Here is a 20,201-nt window from a genome sequence, read left to right on the forward strand (position 1 = left end):
AAATTACTTCATGTGATTTGGGTTCGTGTCTGTCAACCCTTCCTCCATCTCCTGTGACTCCTCGCACCACCACCAGCCCCGTAGGGGCAGAGGATCCAGCCCTGGTGACTGGGGCATCTCCGTGATGGGAGCCAAGCCAGATGCACCCAGAACTGGTCTTGTCAGAATTAGAGGTGTTGCAGGGTTCCCCAGGCCAATGGCCATTGCTCAGCGCAGCTTTCTCCTTCCCCGGCAAGTGCAGGAGAATTCCAGTGCCCGTGGCCTTTGGGTGGGGGAGTGGCGGTGTTGGGCTGTGGCTATAGGGAGAGTGCGCGTGTCCCCACAGCGGTCAGTCCCCGTGTCTCCCCCTGCTGGCAGGCGAGGTTTCTCGTAAGTTTAACGGGCATCCCTCCTGCCGTGCTGGCCCAGTCCCTCTTGAGCGGTGCTCTTTGGGGAGAAGAGGAACAGACTGTTTCTCTCATTGACAGCCATGTGTCCTCGGAGCCACTGGAAACTCCTCTCTTCACTTCCCCACCTAATCCCCCTCCAAGTCCCCTACTTAGGGGGCCACAGTACCACGTTGGCACATCGGGGGGAATTTCCTGCACTTTCTCTGCATCCTCAGAGCAGGAAGCATGCCGCGTGAGCGAACGCCCAGTTTGGGGGAGTTGCGTTTTCACAGGACTGGCTGGAAGTGGCGCCCGGGGGAGTCTGGGAGTCCCCACTCGGTCCAGTCGGCTCATGGTCGAGTCGGTCTAGCAGTTCGGATAGCTGTTCTGTGACTGTGAATTCCAGACCGAAGTTTTCTTCCCTTTTAGAGGGAAGGGTGTGCCAAGCTACGAAGGGTGAACAACACGATGAGGGACAATGTTTAACTCAGAACCAGCAATTCCAATGCCCTAATGGCCGCCGTCGGCACACGCAGTTGTCAGTCATAAGGACTCTCTGCTCGCACCTGTCAGTCAAGAGTGTTAGTGTGCATGTCTTCAAAGTAGAGGCGCAGGTTTTCATCATTTCAGACCAGCATCCCTCACAGTCGTGATGACTTATTTGTTAGGTTCGTCAGGAAAGACAGGTCCTGGAGCCTCTGACTTGGGTGATAAAGCCCACAGAAGGAGAGGCATTCTTTTGGTAACAGTAAGCCCCAAATAAATAAATAAAACGGCCCCCTGCCATCCTCATCACCCCCAACACCTGACACCACCTACATCACCCCCTGTGTTCCTTGGCCATTCTCTTCAGCCAGCACTTCGATTCTGTCACCAAGGCTGTTCCGCGTCACCTGTCGGTGGTGCCTGGCTGCGCAGCTCCCTGATGAGGGTTCGGTTGCGAGCGAGCGTGCGGCAGGCGGTGTGCGGGCGCAGGAGATCTCCTCCCCTCCCCCACCGTGTGTGTGTGTCCCTGGGGATGAGGGTGAGCGGGGGAGAGGGAATTTTCGGTCTGTCTGGGTTCCCTCCCGCCTCTCGTGGTGTGAGCATCTTGTGCGTAATGATTCGAGTGCCTGCTGGTGCCACGTGGGTTCTGGAGAACAACCCGTTCCGTCTGGCGCTCAGCCAAAGGCTCGGGAGTTGGCGCCAGCTCTGAAGAGGCATTAGCCAAGTTACCGCTGGCCTCTAGTGGAGCCCCTTCCGAGAGCCTTTTCAGGAGGAATTTTGACCAGGTTAATCCTATGCACTGATCCCTGTTGAAGCCGCGACTTCATCTGGTCTCCGTTGCCACGTCCTAATTTAGACATTCCCCTTTTCTCACCTGGGCAATTCCAGCAACTCCCCAGCTGGTCTTTCTGCGTCCTGGCTCCCCTCTCCAGTCCTTCTAAAAAGTCCTTCCCCAGAAAAGACATGCTCAAGTCGCTTCCTTAGTTGAAGATCAACGATGACTCCGCCTAGAGAAGAATATCTTCCCTCCTCAACTTGGCATCAAGGCTGTTTCTCCTCCTGCCACACAGGCTGCACTCTGGTCGTGACACACCCGGTGTCCCCCTAGGACGACATCCCTTCTCCTGCCACTCCCACCTTCCCTCATGCTGGGGGACCCTTTCCTGTCACTCTCCCTGCCTGGAAACTCGGCCTTCCAGGGTTTGCTCCGGGGCCACCTCTGGAACTGTCACCAGCCACTTGGGGCCAAACCAATGCTCCTTCCTCGGCTATCTCTCATGTGTCTGCCTGCTGGCTTGTCCTGACCTCTGGTCTGGGAGGGACAGAGCCTGCGTCCCGCTCAGCTCTCTCCCTGCCTCCGGGGCTGACACAGTTGAGTACACGCGCCAAGGTGGTGGTGGTTGAGGAAAGGCGACATCTGTCCCCTTCCCGGGAGTGCTGCTTGCTTTCCCAGTCAGCCAGCCTTGAGCCTGGATTTTCACCTTTTACACAGGACAGCTCAATCCTATGAAGTAGAGGTTCTTAACTACTAAATGTCAGTCTTCTTCAGAATTTCTCAAGGGATTGGAGTTTTGGTGGTTGAAGTAAGAGTGTGAAGGATGCAACAGGACTGCAACTCAAGGTAGCCCAAAGGTGGGGTGTGGCCCGCTTCCTCCAGCCGCCAAAGGTGCCTGAGTACCAGAGCTGCCCTCTGGTGGGAGATGCTCCCCACGTAGGGTCAGCAGGCTTCGTCCAGGGACCCGAGGTTGCACTGAACCACCCACCGCCCCCTGCTGAATTCTCCCCCAGCAGAAAGTCTGCATTTAAAGAGCTCAGCTCGGGGCGGGGGTGGGGGGGGGCACCTCAGGTCATGATCCCGGGGTCCTGGGATCGAGTCCCACATCGGGCTCTCTGCTCAGCGGGGAGCCTGCTTCTCCCTCTCCCTCTCCCCCTGCTTGTGCTCTCTCTCTCTCTGTGTGTGTGTGTCAAATAAATAAAATCTTTAGAAAAGAAAAATCAAGAGCTCAATTCAGGCGCCCTTCTTCACCTCCTGGGCTGCTGGTCTCATCCCGTGTGGTGTCAGGGCCTGGCTTTCCGCGTCCACTTCTGAGAACTTGGTTTTGTTTCTGGGCCTTTATTCTGCAAATCCAGGGGTGATTAGACAGGCGGAGAATAGGAGAGGCTGGCTAGCTTTCTAGCGGGAGGGAAAAATAAGTGTGGCTGGTCACAGCTGATCTTGGGGGGAGTGTGGAAGGCTTGAAATGGGACAGGACAGCCCGGCAGCAACCACCCTGTGTGGGAGACCGGTGGAGTCAAAGAAAATTTCAAGAAGTTGCTCTGCACTGGGTGTCATCTCCTCGTGCCCCTTCCCTGCAGCTGCCGCCCTCACGCATGCTCTGGTGTCAGTGAAGAACAGGGCAGTAGGGATCCATCTCCTTTTCTTCTGAATGGCGGGCTCTTTCTCCGAGTGGACACCGTATGTAGAAGGCAGTACAGGCCCAGCTTTAGACACGAACTCTTATTGCTTGGGGATAGTGGGTTCTGTGTCTTGTTCCTCGTCTGCTCTGTCCCCCGCCCCCACCACCCGGGGCTGTGCCAGCACACGGACGGATGCCCCCTGGATGTTGGCAAAGACAGCCAGGCCAGACGTGGAGATGGCCCTGGGGGAAGGTCCTCTGTGCTGGAATCACCTTTGGTGCCGAATGGGGATTCACACGGGAAGCAATGTGGGCAAGGAGAGAACCCAGAATGCCTTGTGCAGTCCGTAGAAGAGGCGTCAGGGGAGGGCGCAGTGGCTCTCAGCCAGAGCAGGGGTTTGTGAGCCCGAATCACTCAGGCGAACTTTAAAAAAAAAAAAAAAAAAGATTTATTTATTCATTTTAGGGGGGGAGAGAGAGAGAGCAGGAAGGAGGGGCAGAAGGAGAGGGAGAGAGAGTCCCAAGCAGATTCCCCGCTGAGCTCAGAGCCCGACAACGGAGCTCGATCTCATGACCCTGAGATCACGACCTGAGCCGAAACCAAGAGTCGGATGCTTTACTGACTGAGCCACCCAGGCACCCCAGGCAAACTTTTTAAACTTCATACTCACTCTGAGACTAAGACACCCTCCTAGAATCTCAAGGGGTCGGGTGTGGGGGGGCGGGGGTTGGTGAGAAGAGTGGACGGAAGGTCTCAGATGCATCTGATGGGTGCTTCGCCCCCTCTCCATGCCGACACCCACTCGTTCACAGGCTTAGGGAGGCCCCCACCCAGCATGTGTAGACCTGATCTGAACATTGGCTGCACGACTTGCAGTCGTGTGATCTTGGACAATCTATTTATGCTTTCTTAGTCTGTCTCCTCTTGCAAAGAGGGAGAGTATTTTTACTTACCCCATGAGTGAGTAAATGAGATAATGCACGTAAAATGCCTCGTGCTTCTTCAGCACTCAATAAATAGCCACAGGCACTAATTATTATCATTATTAGTGGCATTTGGAAGAGAAGGACTGAGAGCTTTTTGCCTTCTCTAAAGCGGAAGGAAAAATGAAAAGACTTCGGGGCTGTCACCGGAGCCTGCAGCGAGGGGTGGGTTGGAGGGAGGAGGGGGGAAGGTTGCTGGAGGATAAGGCTGGGGGGTGGGGTGGGGCAGCGGGTGGTGGGAACAGGTGGGACCGGGTGAGTTGTTGGGCTTTTCCTGCCACCTAGCGGCGTCTCTGGGCTATGCCACCCAGCTGTCCCCTCAGGTCTGGCTGGGCAGCAGTGGGGCGAGGCTGGGTTTAATATCCCTGAACACAGTATCTTCAGTTCTCTTCTGCTGCCCCCATTTAATGCCCTGTCCCCTGGGAGCCCCTGGCCTGTGACACATCCTCCACATGATCCTGGCATGCGGGACAAGACTCCTTTCTCCAAGTGGAGGGAGAGGGGGAAGGCTTTGTTCTCTCGGCCCCGGGGCAGAATGGAGAGATGGGGCAGACACCCCAGGAGCTGGTGGAGACCACCCCCGGGCCCCACCCTGCCCCCACTGGCTTGATGACCGCCCCAGGGGAATGCCAGGCCTCCCCCAGGCACCGGGGGCCCAGACCCATCTCCGTGTCTGCCTTGGGTTTTATTGAATTCTATAAATATGTGCAACCGTGTGCAGAGCCTGGGTCAGGGTTCTCCTGAGCTTTCCCATCCCACCTTCTCCAGGGAATTTTGCCTTTGTCTCCAAGATGAGAGGAAGGGGAAAGAGAGCTGCAGACTGAGCACCCCCCACCCCCCACGTGAAGGGCCCAATGGGGGGGTGTTCTGAGCCAGCTCCGCCTCTGGGGCTCCGTCATCTCCCTCCCCTGTGGGAGGTGCCAACCCCTCCGAGGAGGCTGCCTGGAATGATGTCCTCCTTGCATCATGTCTGGCTCCTGCTTCAAAGGCAGCTGGGCCTGTTTGGTGAGGGCTCTGACCTTGGGTGAGGGGCTTCGGGAGGAGGCTGGGAGCTACATGCTGGGCTGGGCATCCAGGGCCGGGCTTCCACAGGCCTCCTGCATCCGCACCGCCCCCCACCCTCGACGCCCACTTTTCCTCTCAGGGCCTGGTTAGAGCCTCAGCTGCAACCAGGCCAGAATTGCATCATTCTTGGCTTTGTTCACAAAGCAGCAGGTGGAGGAGTGGGGCCCCGCGGTCCATGCCCCCCCTTCCCGCTCATCTCCTTCCACTCCCTCCTGGGTAATCCTTCTCCTTCCTCCCTTCTCAGGCTCATGGCACCCCCACCCCAGGAGTCGTCTGCCTTAAGGTGGCTCTTAGATCTCTTTCCACCTTCTCCTGCTCCCCGGGGAGCCCGTGAGGCTCCTAGGTGAAGGGAAGGGGGCTGGTGGGGGAAGGTGGGGGAGAAGCAGAAATCAGCACAAGGCTGGAAACTGCCCTCCTCATTTCCCTTCCCACCCGGTGGAAGGCAGATGCCACCCTCAAAGAAAAACCTGGTTGTAGCCAGGGTATGGTCTCCCAGAATTTGGGAACAAGGTTAGAAACTGTCACCTGATACACTAAAGCTAATAAATAATCAACATAAGATGAATTAAATCAGCTCTGTGTAGAAAGCACTTAGCTTTTATTGACGGCTTATGTGTCTGTCCGTGGACCAAGAATATTACACCCTCATCCCAATCTTCCATTGACCCTGTGAGGTGGTACTATTATCACTCTTGGCTTATGGATGAGGAAGCCAGAACTCAGAGGTGCATATACCACACGGCTCCTGAATGGCAGACATGGGACTTGAATCTTGGTCAGTCTCCCTCCACTGGGGGCTCAAAGCTTCTCAAAGAGAAGGTTGGAAAGTTCGGTGCTGACCAGACTGGGACTTTTTTTTTTTTTTACCCCCTAAAAAGAGGTTTTTGCCCAAGACACTTATTAAGAGACAAGACTAGTGTCCCCTTAATCTTATGAAGGAGATTCAATAAGATGTATGTCAAGTGACCTGGGCTGGGCCTCCTACTGCTGCCCCTCTGAGGTAAGGCTGTGGCTGAAGATTCTGGCCCATGTGGAGAGGAGCAATAGGAACTAGAGAGCCAGAGCTTGTCAAGGATCCAGGCTGCCAGGGAAGAGGGAGGACTGGGGGGCTGCACACATGCATCTTGCGGTCCTTCACAGGGACTGTGCTTGTGGAGCTTCCTGCAGTGCTCAGGTGTGTTGAAAATTGCTTTGGGGTTTAGCAGTCTAGCCACCGTGACTTTGGCTAGTAGGAGTCTATTTGTTAGGGCCAGCTCAACTTCTTTGGGGATAGACAGTTCTCAACTTTGCAAAGCCCAACCCCAGACTTTAGGTCTAGCCAAGCAGCAGCTGTTCCAGAAGCCCACGGTGGGTGTCTGCTGCCGCTACAGCCACCTCCTCCTTCTTGTCTTCACTTCCCAGTGGCTGCTTCATCCCTGAAAGAGAATCAGAGGGAAACAACTGGGAAGAACGGAGCCCGCCTTCACAGCCCAGGGCTCAGCTCCACCGGGGCCTGGGAGAGGCGGGGTCAGGGTCTGCTTGCTGGCTAGCACTCTTCTCAGTCTCCCGTCTCTTTAGCCCAGGACAGATCCCGTCTGAAGAGACAAAGGGCCCCATTGACCCCTTAGCCTTGTGACCCTACCCAACTCTGTCCCTCCCCTTCCCCAGGCAGCCGGCAGGGCAGTCACTCACTTGGGTAGCAGACAGGGGCCACGAGGCCGCTGAGAGGGCATGGCAGGGAAGCCAAGAGAGGCTGCGGCCAGCTGGGCGGGGAAGACTGGGAGAGCGTGGGGAGTGCCCACCAGACCCCTGAGAAGACGGGTGGCTCGGGTGGCTCGGGAGGCTCGGGATGAGGGGCTGCCAGGACTCCTGGCTGCCGTCCCAGGAGCAAAGCAGCAAATAGCACACAGGGCCCAAGCGTGGGAGGGCTGGGGGAGTCCAACCTCAGCCCCAAGCCGGGCTCCCCATGAGCTCAGGGCCTCCCCAGCCTGCATTCCTGCCTCCCTCCCCCCAGCATGTCCCCCACACCCAGTCTATAAAGCCCCCTTTGTCTGGGCCCACTGAAGATCTTATCTCGCCCCATCTCAGCTTCCCGCCCTCTGCCCCTTCACCCTCTGGTGCCCAACAGAGGCCAGGGTGCAGTGAGAAGGGGTGAAACCCCCTTCATGCCAGGCTGGGCACTGGCCCCGGGGCGGGGGGCGTCAACCTCAGGGCAGGTTAATTCCCACCCCTGTCCACTCTGGACTCCACGCTCCTGGGCAGCATGCCTGCCTCTCACATGCCTGCTCATGTGATCTCGCCCTCAGCTCGGCCCTGCCCGGTGAGGGGCAGGACAGAGGGGCAGTGCGCAGTCAGGAGCCGCCTCTGATGCGGGGAGGGGGGGTGGGGGTGGGGGGTTGGGGGGCAGTCTCTTTGCCACCTCTTTGGTCTTTACCAGGGTGGGTGGCGCCACTACCAGCAGTCAGGGGCCTGGCTAGCATCGAGGGCTTCAGATGACCCTTCTCTGGCAGTGGGCCAACAGTTCAGCCCCTCCTCCTGCTTGGCATATGCGTGGGGCATGGCACACGGTAGGCGACAGGAATCTCCATCTCTGCTCCCCACACCCAGCCAAGGACCTCAGAACACATTTGAACAGAGGCTGGATCCTGGCAGCCGGGAGTGGCGCCTCCCCACCATCTCCTGTCCTCACAAGGTCACAGGATCCAGACCCCTGCTCGCAGGGTGGGGGCCAGTGCCGCATCTCCCTGCGTCCCGGGCTCTGTGGGTGTCTCTGACCTGCTCTCAGGCAACCCCTGAGGAGGGGCATCAGCCTGGGAGACAGTGTCAGCTCTGTCACCAAGTTGCCGGGTGACCTCAGGCAAACATTTCTGTGGCCCCTGTAAAATGAGGGGGGCCCTTCTAACTCATAAATCTCGGAGATGGAAGAGAGGGGCTTCGCTCGGAGGGTGTCCTCTTTGGACTAACAGTGTCCCCAGGGCAGGGAGGACCAGGTGTGCTGGCAGGGATGAGCCCCTGGATGTGAGTGGCTGTGCATTAACGTGCGTGTGTGACCGTGTGTGCGCGCGCGCGCGCGCGCGCGCGCGGGTGTGAGCGCCGCGCCTCCCACCGCGGGTGGGACGGAAGGGGGCGGGGCCTGCGGGGCGGGGCGGGGCGGGGGTCCGGGCGGCTGACAACCGGCGCTCCTCGCGCTGGGCGGTCGCCGGGTTGCCGCACCTACAGGGCGCATGGAGGGGCCACCGCCCCCGGCGCCCCCCGGGGCCGGCGAGGCGAGGACGGCATAGCGGGCAGTAGCATGGAGCAGGTCGGCGGGCGCGGGGCGCGGGTGCGTGTCTGGGAGGGGAGGGAGGGGGCCGTCAGCAGGGGCTGAGGGTGGGCGCGCCGCGGGGGAGGGGGGTTGGGGCGCTAGGGCTCGGAGCCCCGCGGGAGCTCTGGGGGAGGGACGGGGCTGCTGTGACCCTGAGCTGGTGGGTACACACACACGCACACACACGCTGACACACAGGGAGGCGCGCAGAGGGCGCGCACGCTGCCTCTCTCCCCACCCAGGGGAGCACCCGCATCAGAAGCCCCCCTCCTCACTCGGTAAGGTCTCAGCCCCTGCTAGGATCCTGGGCCTGAGGGGGCTGCAGGCCCTGCGGGATGAACGAGTGACAGGAGGCGGAGGTAGCTCTCCCACGCCAACTACCGTGGACCCCCTAGTGAGACCTCAGGACACGACCAACACAACCGGTTCCCTCCCCCACCTACACATGGAGGGTCTTCTCCCAGCCAGGCTCCCCCTCCTCCCCCCAGTTACAGCAGCTGCAGCAGCTGCTACCACCATTTCATGGCAGTGAAAAGATGGGGTGGGCTGGGCAGCTTCTCCATATGCCCCCCAAGTACAGACCTGCAGCCCCAGCCAGGCCCTGGGCGCTGTCTTTCCTTTAAATGGTCTCCATCAGAAAGGGGCAGGGGTGAAGTCTCCCTCAGGTTGGAGCTCCTCACCCCCTCCAGGGTGCTCAAGTGGAGAAGAGGGGCCGGTCTCCTTATGTGAGTGAGGGGGCCTCTATTCTGACTGGCAATCAGTCTCTTCCTCTAAGAGGGGCAGCAGACTGGGCAGGAATGAGGGGGCTGCTCTTGAGATTGTCTTACTCCCTTCATAATCCTGACTTGGTAGGAGGTCTTGGGGTGGGGTCTGGAGTGGTGGGATTTTCTGTTCTTGGGCGTGCCTTTAAGTGCAGGGCTTATCCACACTCCTGGGCTCTTTGGGGCTGCTCTGCCTAAAGCAGTGGCCTGGGGTCCTGGGCTCCTGGGCTCTGAGACCCCTCCTCTCCAGACTGAGCGCAGGCCCCCTACCTCTGGCAGAGGGGTTCTTGGGTTGTCTATGATGGTGATGAGGAGGGGCCAGAGGAGGGATGGAGGGTGAGGAGTCAGGGGAGGGGGTGATCCTAAGTTCTGGGGAGGCATGAAGTGCTCTGGGCATCTTCCCTGGGCTGGGTGTGATGTTTGGGGTGGAGTTGTGGGCTGGTCTAGTCTCCTGGCCTGTTTGGCATCTTGGTTGTTAATTTAAATGGCCGGTGGCAGCACCAGGCCTCGCAGGGGGAAGGGGACCCATTCGTCATTATGTGCTGTTGTCGTCCTTACCGGCTCTACCCGCGACTCCACGCTGAGTGCAAAAAGTAGGGGTTGGGGGACAGTACTAAATGCCACTGAATTGCTTACGTTAAAACAGTTAATGTTATGTTATGTGAATTTCACCTCAATTAAAAAAAAAAAGGGAGAGGTTGGGCTAGGGACCATCACGACTTTCTGCCTAGAGGACCCTAAAGGCATCTCACTGGGAGTGCAGCTGGGCCTGAATTGCTCCTCAAAGCAGCCCGCAGTTGCCCCCCCCCCATCAGCCTTCCGGACCTCTTCTGGGGGTCAGCTGTTTCCGCTTTCCCAGGGGACAGAGCCTGGCTCCCCTGTACCCTGGCATTGCAGAGGGGAGGAGAGAGCTGGAAGAGAGTAAGACACTGGGCTCCTGCCCACCCCCATCAAAGGGACACGGGGAGGTCTTGGGTATCTGTCCTCTCTCTCGGCTGCTGTGAAATCCCTGGCAGCTGTGCTGAGCAGTGGTTTCCCGGGTCCTTTCTAGGTGTCCTAGGACACCCTGCCAAGCAGCCCAGCAGTCAACCCGTCTGTTGGACTGTGAGACACGTTCCCCCCCACCCCATGGGGACTCTGATGTTCAGCACAACCAGGGAGGTGCCCAGGCCGATGTTAATGTCTTAAGGCAGCCCCAGCCCTGGGGCCCCTGTGGGTGTCACCGGCTTTCTGGATGTGCCAGAAGTATGGTGTGTATGGGGTGCTTCTGAAATCAGAGCTTCTTTCACCGCAACCAGGGGAAGCTCCTATTTTAAGTTTCCCATGTGCTGAGCCCTCTTGTAAAGCGAAGAATCCTTTTATAGTGCAAGAACCGCCCCAATGTGTCTGTGTGGTATGCGTGGATTTTGGCACGTAGGGTCTCTTAAAGGGGAGCATGCCTGGAATCTCTCATAGGGGCTGGAATTGCCAGGTGGGGTGGGTGCCAGGATGGAGGGGCTTGCCCCCTGTGGTCAGTGCCCTGCCTCTCTTTTCTCCCCATCTACTCCCCTTTCCCTCCAGGGGCTGGCTCAGAGCCAGACAGAGGAGAGGGAGCAGCTGCAGGGGGGATTTCCAGAGCTTCCAGGGGAAGGTGGGAGCTACCCCTCCCCTCCTCCTCCCCCCTTCCCGGCCTCTTCTCTTCCTTCCCTCCATGTTTCCCTCCTCTCCCCTCCTCTCTCTTTTCCTCCTCTCCCCCCTGCTCCCCCTGCTCCTAGAAGGGCAAAATGGAGACAGGGAGGAGAGTGGGCCAGGGGCCTCTTGTGTGCAGGGCTTCGGTACAGCTGGGCAAGCTCTGGGGGCCTGTGGCAAAAGCAGGACTGCAGGCCAGTTGCTGCAAGAATTTAAACACCCTCACATAGAACCTCAGAATTTAGCATCCTGGAGCTGGGAAGACACTACCTGGCCTAGCTCCTCCCAGAGGGATCCTGCTTCATGGAGCAGTGGCTTGGCATCCGACTTCGCCAAGTTACTTAACTTTTCGGAGCTTGTTTCCTCATTTATAGAGTGGGGCTACTAATACCTACCTTACAGGGTTGTCATGGGGAATAAATGAAATCATGTTTGTAAAGAGCTTGGCACACAGTAGGTACTCAGCACATTTGAACACATCTTGGTGATGTGTTAGGTGATGTCATGGTGCTTAGCAGTCGTCTGTTAGCCTTGTACACATAGTTCAGGCCACGGGGTCCCCCATGACCCAGTATCACACAGTTGGGAGCCTGCAAGGGTGGAGACCCCAGCCCAGGGCCTCTTCTTCTCCCCGTATCATGACAAACATGGCTCTGCGGAGGGGCTGTGAGTGGAGAATGGCAGGGCTGGGCATCTTTTCACCCATCCCCTGCCCTGACACCAGGGTTTTACTGGGTGTGGCTTGTTTGCCCAGCTGCCAGCCGGAGAAGCTGCAGCCTCTTGCTCCCACCCCCAAGCCAGCTGGGCTGGGTTCCCAGCTGCTTGGCAGGTTACCAATGCCCCTTGGCCCCAACCAGCCTAGGGGGTATGTAGCCTCCCTCCCTGAGGGGTGTTCAGGTGGGATTCCTGAGGGACCTGGCGGCAGGGAGGAGGGTGGGGACTGGTGTCTTCTTGAGTGGCCCCTTGCCCCACCCTACACCAATAAAGATGCTCAGCAAGATCCACTCTGTGGGATGCCTGGAGCTTCTGCCAGAACCTGGGCCCCACGCCCTCCCCAGCTTTCAGCTTCAGGCCTCCTTCCTCTGCCACTTGCCCCCTGAGAGCCTTCAAGGTCTAGGCCATACAGGGCCTTCCAGGTTCTGGAAGGTTCTGGTTCCACCCCTGACTTCTGCCCTCATTTTGGGAGGCCCCTCTTGTTTTCCTCAGTGCACTGCTTCCACCACATTGCAGCACCATCCCAGCCATCCCTGGCTGTTTCTTGCTGTCCTAGAATTTGAGCCCAAAGAGGGCAGGAACATCAACGGTCCCCACCACTGCACACGGCAGTTTGCATGTAGTCAGAGCTTAATAAATATCTTTTGACTTGAATGAACTGGGCCCACACCTGCTTTAGAGGTGAACATTTAGGTGGGGGTGGGTTGCTTTCAGGGGACAAGCAGAGGACAAGCTGGGGGATTGAAAGCCAGAGGCACAGGAGCAAGCCTCTCCTCAGCCATCCCCTCTAGTCCTGCCCTCCCACACTTTTCCACCAGGGGGTGCTCTTTCCCCTTCGGTGGAAGGGCCGAAGCTGTTGTCCAGGGTTAGGGTTACCGCCATGGCCATGGCCACGGTTCCTATAACCCACCTTCCACCCACTGTTTCTCCTTTACAGCTCCGGGGGTGCTTTGAATCCATTCTCAAGTGTGAGCCCCCAATGAGAGGCAGGCAGAGAAGGCCTTATTGTTCTCATCTTACAGAGGGTGAAATAGGCTCAGAGAATGTCCTTTTCCTCAAAAACATACAGCAACCAGGTGGGCAGGATGGGAACCTGAACCCAGGCCTTTGGACTCTGGGGTCAGTGCTCCTTGATGACACCATGCAACTCCAAGCTGGCTCCTGGGCCAGGCCTCATCCTGGCCGTGGAGGGCAGCTCTGGTCTGAGGACCCCTCCCTGACCTGCCCCCACGCTCCTCCCCTTGGCCTAGCTGGAGCTGGGGAACACGGGTTCTTCCTCTGGAGCCCCAGGCTCTGCTGCTTCTTCCTTCGCTCCACTCATCAGCCCTTCCGTCTCTCTCCTGCCCAAGACTTGCCCACGGCTCACCTGTGCTGCTCACTTTCTTAACAGGCCTGACTCCACTTCCTCATCCCCGATGCTCTTCCTCACTGTATAATCTGGCCTCTGGTTCCACCGGCCCTCTGAAAGTGTCCTCTTTGCCCAACACAGTTCCTTGGGCTACCTGCTTCCTCTCAGTCCTCCCTGTCTTCCTCACCGGCCCCTAAAGGTGGTGCTCCTCAGATCCTGTCTGGTGTCCAGTCTCCTCTCTGTATTGTCCTTGGAGAACCCGAACCACACCCCTGCTCTACTGATGACTTCCAACGCCCTGTCTCCAGTTCAGGCCTCTCTTCTGAGAGATGGACCCAGAGTTTAAGCTGCTCGTCACTACTCCGCTTGGCAATACAGCCTATGGGTTAAGTGTGTGGACTCCAGAACCCAAATGCCTGGATTCAAAGTCTGGGTGGACTTGGGTAAGATACTCAAGCTCTCTGGGCCTCAGTTTCCTTATCCATAAAATGAGGATTATAATATCTATTTCAAAGCTCCCTTGTAAGGCTGAATTGAAATAATACATACAAAGGACTCACAGTGCCTGGCATGCCCCGTCTCCCTGAGAACACTCCAGATTTTTCCATCTCCTTCCCGCAACAGCCAGTTGGTCTGGGGGGGCCTCTGATGTTTCTTGCCCCTGCCCTAATGCAGTGTCTCCCCCCACCATCCCCCCCCCCCCCCCCCGCCATCCGCATCTCCTTGCTGCTCTCCTTCTTTCCTGCACTGTGGCACATCTCCTCCTAAATCCCTGCCCCTGGACAGGCTAGAATCTAAGTGCCTCAGGCCCAGTCACTCCATCGGCATATCCCCGCCCACGTTTCCTTCCTCATCCCTCCATGCTTCCTGCCTACGTTGTACCCTCCTTACCCTCCACTTGGCTCCAGCCGGATCACTAGAGTCCGCTTTCTCCTGCCTTTGCCTATTGATGGTTCTTTTCCCCGGAATGCTTTTAACCCCCATTCCCCGCCCCCCCCCGACCTCACCCATGAAGCCCCTAAAAGCTCAAGGCCACCTCGTTTCTCGTTCTCAAAGCTTTCCTCGGCTTCTCTGGCCTTCCATTGTTCCTTTTCGGAGATCTTACTATAGAGTCAGGGTGGCTAAGACTAGGACCCCTCAAGGGAAGGAGCTAGGTCTTACCTCCATTTCCCGGGGGGCAACCTCCAGTCCCCCACCCCTTCAGATATTAGGATTCCCAAAAAGCATCTGTGAACCGAGAAAGGTGACTGGGCTGGGGGAGGGGCTTAGAAAGGGGGAATATAAGGAGGGTCCTCAGTGAAGGACCCCCTCCACCCATGTTGGGCTCTGCTTCCAGGACCCCCAGAGAAAGAGTGTGCCAGGAATAGAAGTGGATTTGGGGTTGGGTGGTAGGACTAGGGAGTGAGACCCAGGGAGGCTGAGGGAAAGGATGGGAGGAAGAGGGTTTGGAGAAGATTGATGGGGGGGGAGCCAGGACAGGGTGGGGGTGCGGGTCAAGGTGCAGGAAGAGGTGGGAAGGGCAGCAGGGTGGGGGAAGAGCGCACTTTCTGGGAAGTGGGAGAGGGTGGGGGAGGTGAGCGCAGTGCATTGTGGAGGGAGGAATTCATCTGCTGGCCGGGCGTGAGCTCATTTCCTCTCGCTGCCTCCCGCAGTGTCTGAGGGCATCAGGCTCTGGAAAAAGTGAGCCAGGGGCACACCAGCAGTCACCACCCTCCGCCCCTCCCCCACAGCCGCAGTTCAGTTTGCATCCCAGGTGTCACTGCTTCCCCCTTACAGAGACAGCCCCTTTGTCCTGAGAGGAGAGACCCCTGAGCCAGGGTGGCAGCAAGCCTTGGACCACTGGAGCTATGGGACAGACAGAGGTAGAAACAGGAACCTTGTTGAAAACCATGCAAGGCAATACAGGCAGTATGATGGGTCACAGTTAGATGGCAGGAAGGACTTCTCAGAAGAGGGGGGCAAGTCCAGCTGCATTCACGACCTTGATGAAGAGAGGTGGGGAAGGACGAGGAGTCATGAAGTGCCCTTCCATCATTATGAGAGCCTCCCTCTCCATGGACTGCCAGGGAATTTCAAAGAAATTAAATAAAACATAAGATTTAAAACCAAGTCAGTATGTCCTTCCCCAGGCTAACAGGAGTAGGGATGGCCTAGCTGGTGTCTGGGCCACTCTCAACCTGCTCTGGGACCTGAGTCCCTGGTCCTGGGGGGACTTGGGGCTGGTGATGGTGGTGAGGTAGGCAGGTTTTATGAGGTCTCCTTGCCCAGAGGGGTGGGTGATTCCAGTGGGCAGAGTCAGCCTTCCACTTTCATTGGCTGCCTTATCCCAATCCTATCCCTACCTCTCCGTGGCCTCTCCCGCCTTTTCTTCATAATCTGGGTGTAGGAATACAGGAGCCCGTCAAAACTGCAAGAAGGCAGGGGCGCCTGGGTGGCTCAGTCGTTAAGCGTCTGCCTTCAGCTCAGGTCATGACCCCAGGGTCCTGGGATCGAGCCCCGCATCAAGCCCCGCATCGAGCCCCGCATCGAGCCCCGCATCGAGCCCCGCATCGAGCCCCGCATCGGGCTCCCTGCTCCGCTTGTGTTCCTCTCTCGCTGTCTCTCTCTCTCCCATCCCCACTCCCCCCGCTTGCGTTCCCTCTCTCGCTGTCTCTCTCTCTGTCAAATGAATAAATAAAGTCTTAAATAAAAGAATCAATATAAAAAAGACTGCAAGAAGGCACAGGAAAGAGGTAAGCATAGGCTGTAGGAAATATAGGAAGTAAGAAGGATGTCAGTTAGACAGCAGAAAGAACTTGCTGTCAGAAACGAAGGACTGTGGGACTATCTCTTCTCGGATCATCAGGAGATGGCCTGGAGGGGTCCTGCTTGGGGGCAGGGAAATGAAGAACTGGCTCAGGACCCCAGTGGCTCTTTGGGCCCACCCAGGAATGAAGCCCCGAAGGAAGGCTGTGGGGAGCTTGTGACTGGGAGGCCTGGGGCCATCTCTGCCCTCTCTGGTGTCCACTGTAGAGCAGACCTATGAGCTGGTCCAGAGGCCTGAGCCCCAGCTGGCTGGCTGGGGGTCTGAAGGGCTGGGTCACCTGCCAGCCTTTCTTTTCCAGCCTCCACTCCTCTGCCCCCTTGGGGTCCTGGACTGAGACTCCGCCTAGGAGGGAGACCCTAGATAGAGGGGCTGGAGCCCCTGAAAGCTCCCTCCCGCCCCCACTCCCACGGGCATCACCATCTCTCTCCTTGTCTCCGTAAATCTCTGGACGGAAGGCTCCCTAAGCCTTTTTCCGTCTTTCCCTCTCTTCAGTCTTGGGTCTCTTTATCTTTGTCTGTCTTCTCCTGCTCTCTACACTGTCTCTATCTTGTCTCTGTCATGCTTTCTGTGTCTCTCAGTCTTTGTTTCTGACCATCTCTGTCTGGCTATGTTTCTCTCTTGCTTGCTTCCCTCTCCCTTCCTTCCTCCTTCCCTCTCCCTGTGCTAGCTCTGGGTTGGGTGCCCTTGGCCTCTTTCCTCGGTCAGCCAGGATCACCACCTATTTGGGCCGGTTCTCGGGAGGCCAGCCCAAATTGTCTCCCTGAGACCACCTCTGTTCCCCAGGCTGCACTGCCCCGTAGCTCCGCTGCCGGGCGCTAACCCCTACCTGAGCCCCCTTTGCCAAGTCAGCCGCCCTGGGGAGAGGCTGCGGGTGCGCCCCGTCGGGAGCGCAGGGGGAGGAGCGAAGGGGCTGGCCCCCCGGGGAGGGGGCACTCCGCGCTCGGCCCCGCCCCCTCCGGCCCCGCCCCTCCCGGGTCCCTGCCCGCGCCCCCAGCAGTGCCCTGGCCGCAGAGCCGCCGCTGCCGCCCGATGAATGGAGTCGCCTTCTGCCTGGTCGGGATCCCGCCCCGCCCGGAGCCCCGGCCCCCTCAGGTGAGGGCGCTGGGCCAGGGGAGGGGGGCGGATCCAGGCGCTGCCGGGGAGCTGGCCACAGGGCCGGGGTCGCGGCGCCCCCGCTTGGCGGGCACGGCCTGGGGCACACGGCGCGGACACCGCGGGCACGGCTGCAGGGAACTTGGGCTGGTGGCAGGCCGGGGAGGGGGCCGGAGCGAGAGGTGCCCTGGGCAGGGGGGGCGGGACGGAGGAAGGCAGGCAGGGGGCCGGGACGCGTACGGGGCTGCCTGGGCAGAGGGCACGGACCAGGGCGGTGGTGTCAGGCCCTCCGCGGCCGGGCAGCAGGGGCGGGAGGCCCGCGCCTTTTGTCCGGGTTTTTCAGGCGGGGCGCCTGCCGCCGTTTCCTCTGCCCGAGTTTTCGTTTTCCGTTGGCGAGGCCCCGGCACAGCTGGAGGGAGAGGGAGTGGGGGAGGGGGTTCCCGGAGCGGGATGTCCTTGGCCACTGCGGCCGGACACCCCCCTCCCCGCGCCACACTCGCCCCCTGCCGGGCCGGACCACACGATGAGCTTCAGGGAGCGGGTCTGCGGCTCCACTGGCTCCTGGGGAAAAGAAACAGGCCCGGGAACCCCGGGTCCCGAAGGCTCCGCTGCGCTCCCCTCCGCCCCCTCGGGCTGGCTGTGGGTGGGTCTGGGCGCGGGGTGCCAGGGGCATTACTCAGCGCTGGGCTGCTTTGCTTGGGTTCTTTCATCTGCCAGCTGCTGAAGCTGGGGAGGGGCCAGTAAGGGCCTCTGGGCCCCTTTGGAGCCAGCCCCCTACCTCTGAGCCTGGTTGCCCAGTGCTGCAGTACCCCAACACTGCACCACCCTCCTTCCCAAGTGGAAGCGTTGGACGCTCTGGGGACAGTCGTTTCCCCGGTTGGAAAAGAAGTTCCCTTGGGGTCTAGGTTGCCGTCAAGGTCTGGGCCAAGGCCTCTTCCTCTTCTGACGAGGCTGGAGGACTTAGTGATGCTCTTCCTCAGCTGCCTCCCCTGCTCGCCCCCCATCCCATGATGGAGCTGGGGTCTGGTGCTTTGCAAACTCTTTCTGAGACTGGTGTGTTTCTCAGACGCTGGATGTATGCTCAGTTCTTTCTCAACCTGCATCTCTCTTCCCGGACTCTCCCTGCACCTTTCAGCCAAAGTGTTTCCTAATTACAAACTTGAAAATCAGGATGGACAGGGGGTGGGGGTGGAGGTCATTAGGCCCGAGTCCCATGGATTCACCCCCCCAACCCCCAACAACACATGGCTTCATCTCCACCCCCCTACCATGTCCACCCCCACCCCAGGCCCAGCTAGGGGTGGATGGGGTTTGATTCCATGTGGTTCTGCCCCTCTGCCAGGGCAACAGCCTTACTCCCCAGAGTGGCTGCTCTCACTGAGATGTGCTCATTGGCATGCGATTTGAATCTCCATTATATAACCAGTCATTTCGCCTCCAAACACAACTCAAAGGCCCCCAGCCCCAGCCTTGGCCACTTGCTCACAAGGTGGCTGGGTCTACCCTTAGGTGGCTGGGAACTCCTTTTCCAGCATCTGAGGCCTTACCTTCCCCTTGGGAATGATAAGAGCAATAAATCCCTTTTACCTCCGATGCTGGATTCCAGGACCTCAAAAGCCCTGTGAGCGGGCAGGGTGGGTATTCAGGTCTGAGACCACACAGTGAGAGCGCTAGGGCTAGAACCTGGGTACCCTGATGAGATCCTGGCATAAGGTGAAACTTTGAGAGGGGTGTGCTGTTAGGAAGATGGCTTTGGTACACCATGGGCAATGGGGCAGGCTTACAAGGATCTCAGCCCAAGCAGAGAGGGACTGGACGCAGGGAGTAGGCCTCGTGCTGGGCTACCTGGATGGGGACCTCTCTGCCCCCTCATCAGGCTTGCCCTGAGCCCATGGTGAAGAGAGACAGGAAGCCCCTCTGGTCCCCCAGGGGTGCAGCAGTTTTGCCAGGGATGGGAGTGGGGATGAGGGATGGTGCTGGTTGCAGAATAGGGCAGGGCTGGGGTGGGCAGGGGCATGCGTCACTTCATCCTTCATTGCAGAAGGACTGCCTGGTATATAAGGTTAAAAGAGACCACAAAGAAGGAGAATGGACTAGGTTATAGTGTGAGGGACTGCAGTTAGCTCTGCAAGGGGACTTATAGGGAGAGGCTTGCGGAGCTGCAGCATCCCAGTCTGGCCTGGAACATCCCACAGGGAAGGTTCCTCCAGGACACTGGGTTAGGTAGATCCCTTGACACTGGATTCCAAGTGTAGGAATCTGGAGAGATTCAGAGGGGATACAAATATATGCAAATAAGTGCATACATTAGTGCCTAAGAAAAAAATGTGTTTTTAAGGAGGCGGGGATTGCTTTAATAAAACACCCGATAGTTAAGACGTAGGTAGCAATGACTCCGGGCCAGGATTTATGAAAATTACTTCATTTAATCCTCACACCACCACTGTGATGTGGGTACCATTATTGTCCCCATTTTACAGTTGAGGACACTGAGGCCTAGAGAGCTAATAGCTTGGCCAGAGTCACATCACTAACGAGTGGCAGAGCCGGGGAAGGAACGTGGTGATCTGGCCACAGAATCCACGCTCTCACCCTGCCATCCTGTTTCTTGGGCCTTCCCTGGCCCCACTGTCACTCTCACCCTGGATCTGGGTCCATCTGGGCCACAGCTCAACAACAAGGTTAACCTCTCGCTGGATGGGAGCTTGGTTGCTTGTCGTCAGGCTGGGACAGGGCAGAGGACTGGAGGCCTCAGGGTGGCAAAGCCTTAGGTGGCCATCCAACATTGGTGGGTGTGGACTCAGCTCATTGACTCCCCCAACACCCGCACCTCACCTCGGGCTAACCCATAGCCCTTGGACTGTGGCTCGGTTCATTGGTGTTTTCCTTCCAAAGGGGCATCAGCCCTGCTCTGTTGGCTGCAGGGGTTCAAAGGTGAGATATTGGCTTGGTCAGGGATTTGGACAAAGCCCAGTTTTAATTATCCCACTCTCTCTCTCTCCCTCCCCAGAGACAGCCATGAATAGGGCCTGTGGGAGCTGGCTCTGCCTTTCCCCAGCACCCCCCACCCCCTTCAAACAACCCGCCTTTAGATCCAGGCCCCCCTATTTCATGCGAAATTGTGCCAGCTCTTTAGCAGGACAGTGCCAGTCAGTGCCAGGCGGGTGTCTCTTCCCTCCTGCCTCAGTGGGACAGCAGGCTGAGATGGCCTAGGGACCGCACTGGGGTGA

At 58.4% G+C, this 20,201-nt stretch overlaps 1 protein-coding gene across 3 annotated transcripts in view; it reads left to right on the forward strand.

The window, feature by feature from the left end:
* The first annotated feature begins 8,436 nt into the window (after positions 1-8,436).
* ARHGAP23 (Rho GTPase activating protein 23) overlaps positions 8,437-20,201 on the forward strand; it is a 78,370-nt gene continuing 66,605 nt past the window's right edge. For 2 of the 3 annotated variants that reach the window (XM_027625906.1, XM_027625910.1), the window contains exon 1: positions 16,884-16,971. In XM_027625906.1, coding sequence (XP_027481707.1) covers positions 16,909-16,971 — 63 coding nt within the window. In that variant the 5' untranslated portion in view covers positions 16,884-16,908. Of the gene's footprint in view, positions 8,580-16,883; positions 16,972-20,201 lie in introns of those variants that run through there. The other variant, XM_027625907.1, reaches the window with a different exon arrangement.

Source organism: Zalophus californianus, chromosome 16, assembly GCF_009762305.2.
Source record: "Zalophus californianus isolate mZalCal1 chromosome 16, mZalCal1.pri.v2, whole genome shotgun sequence".
Lineage (NCBI taxonomy): Eukaryota > Metazoa > Chordata > Mammalia > Carnivora > Otariidae > Zalophus > Zalophus californianus.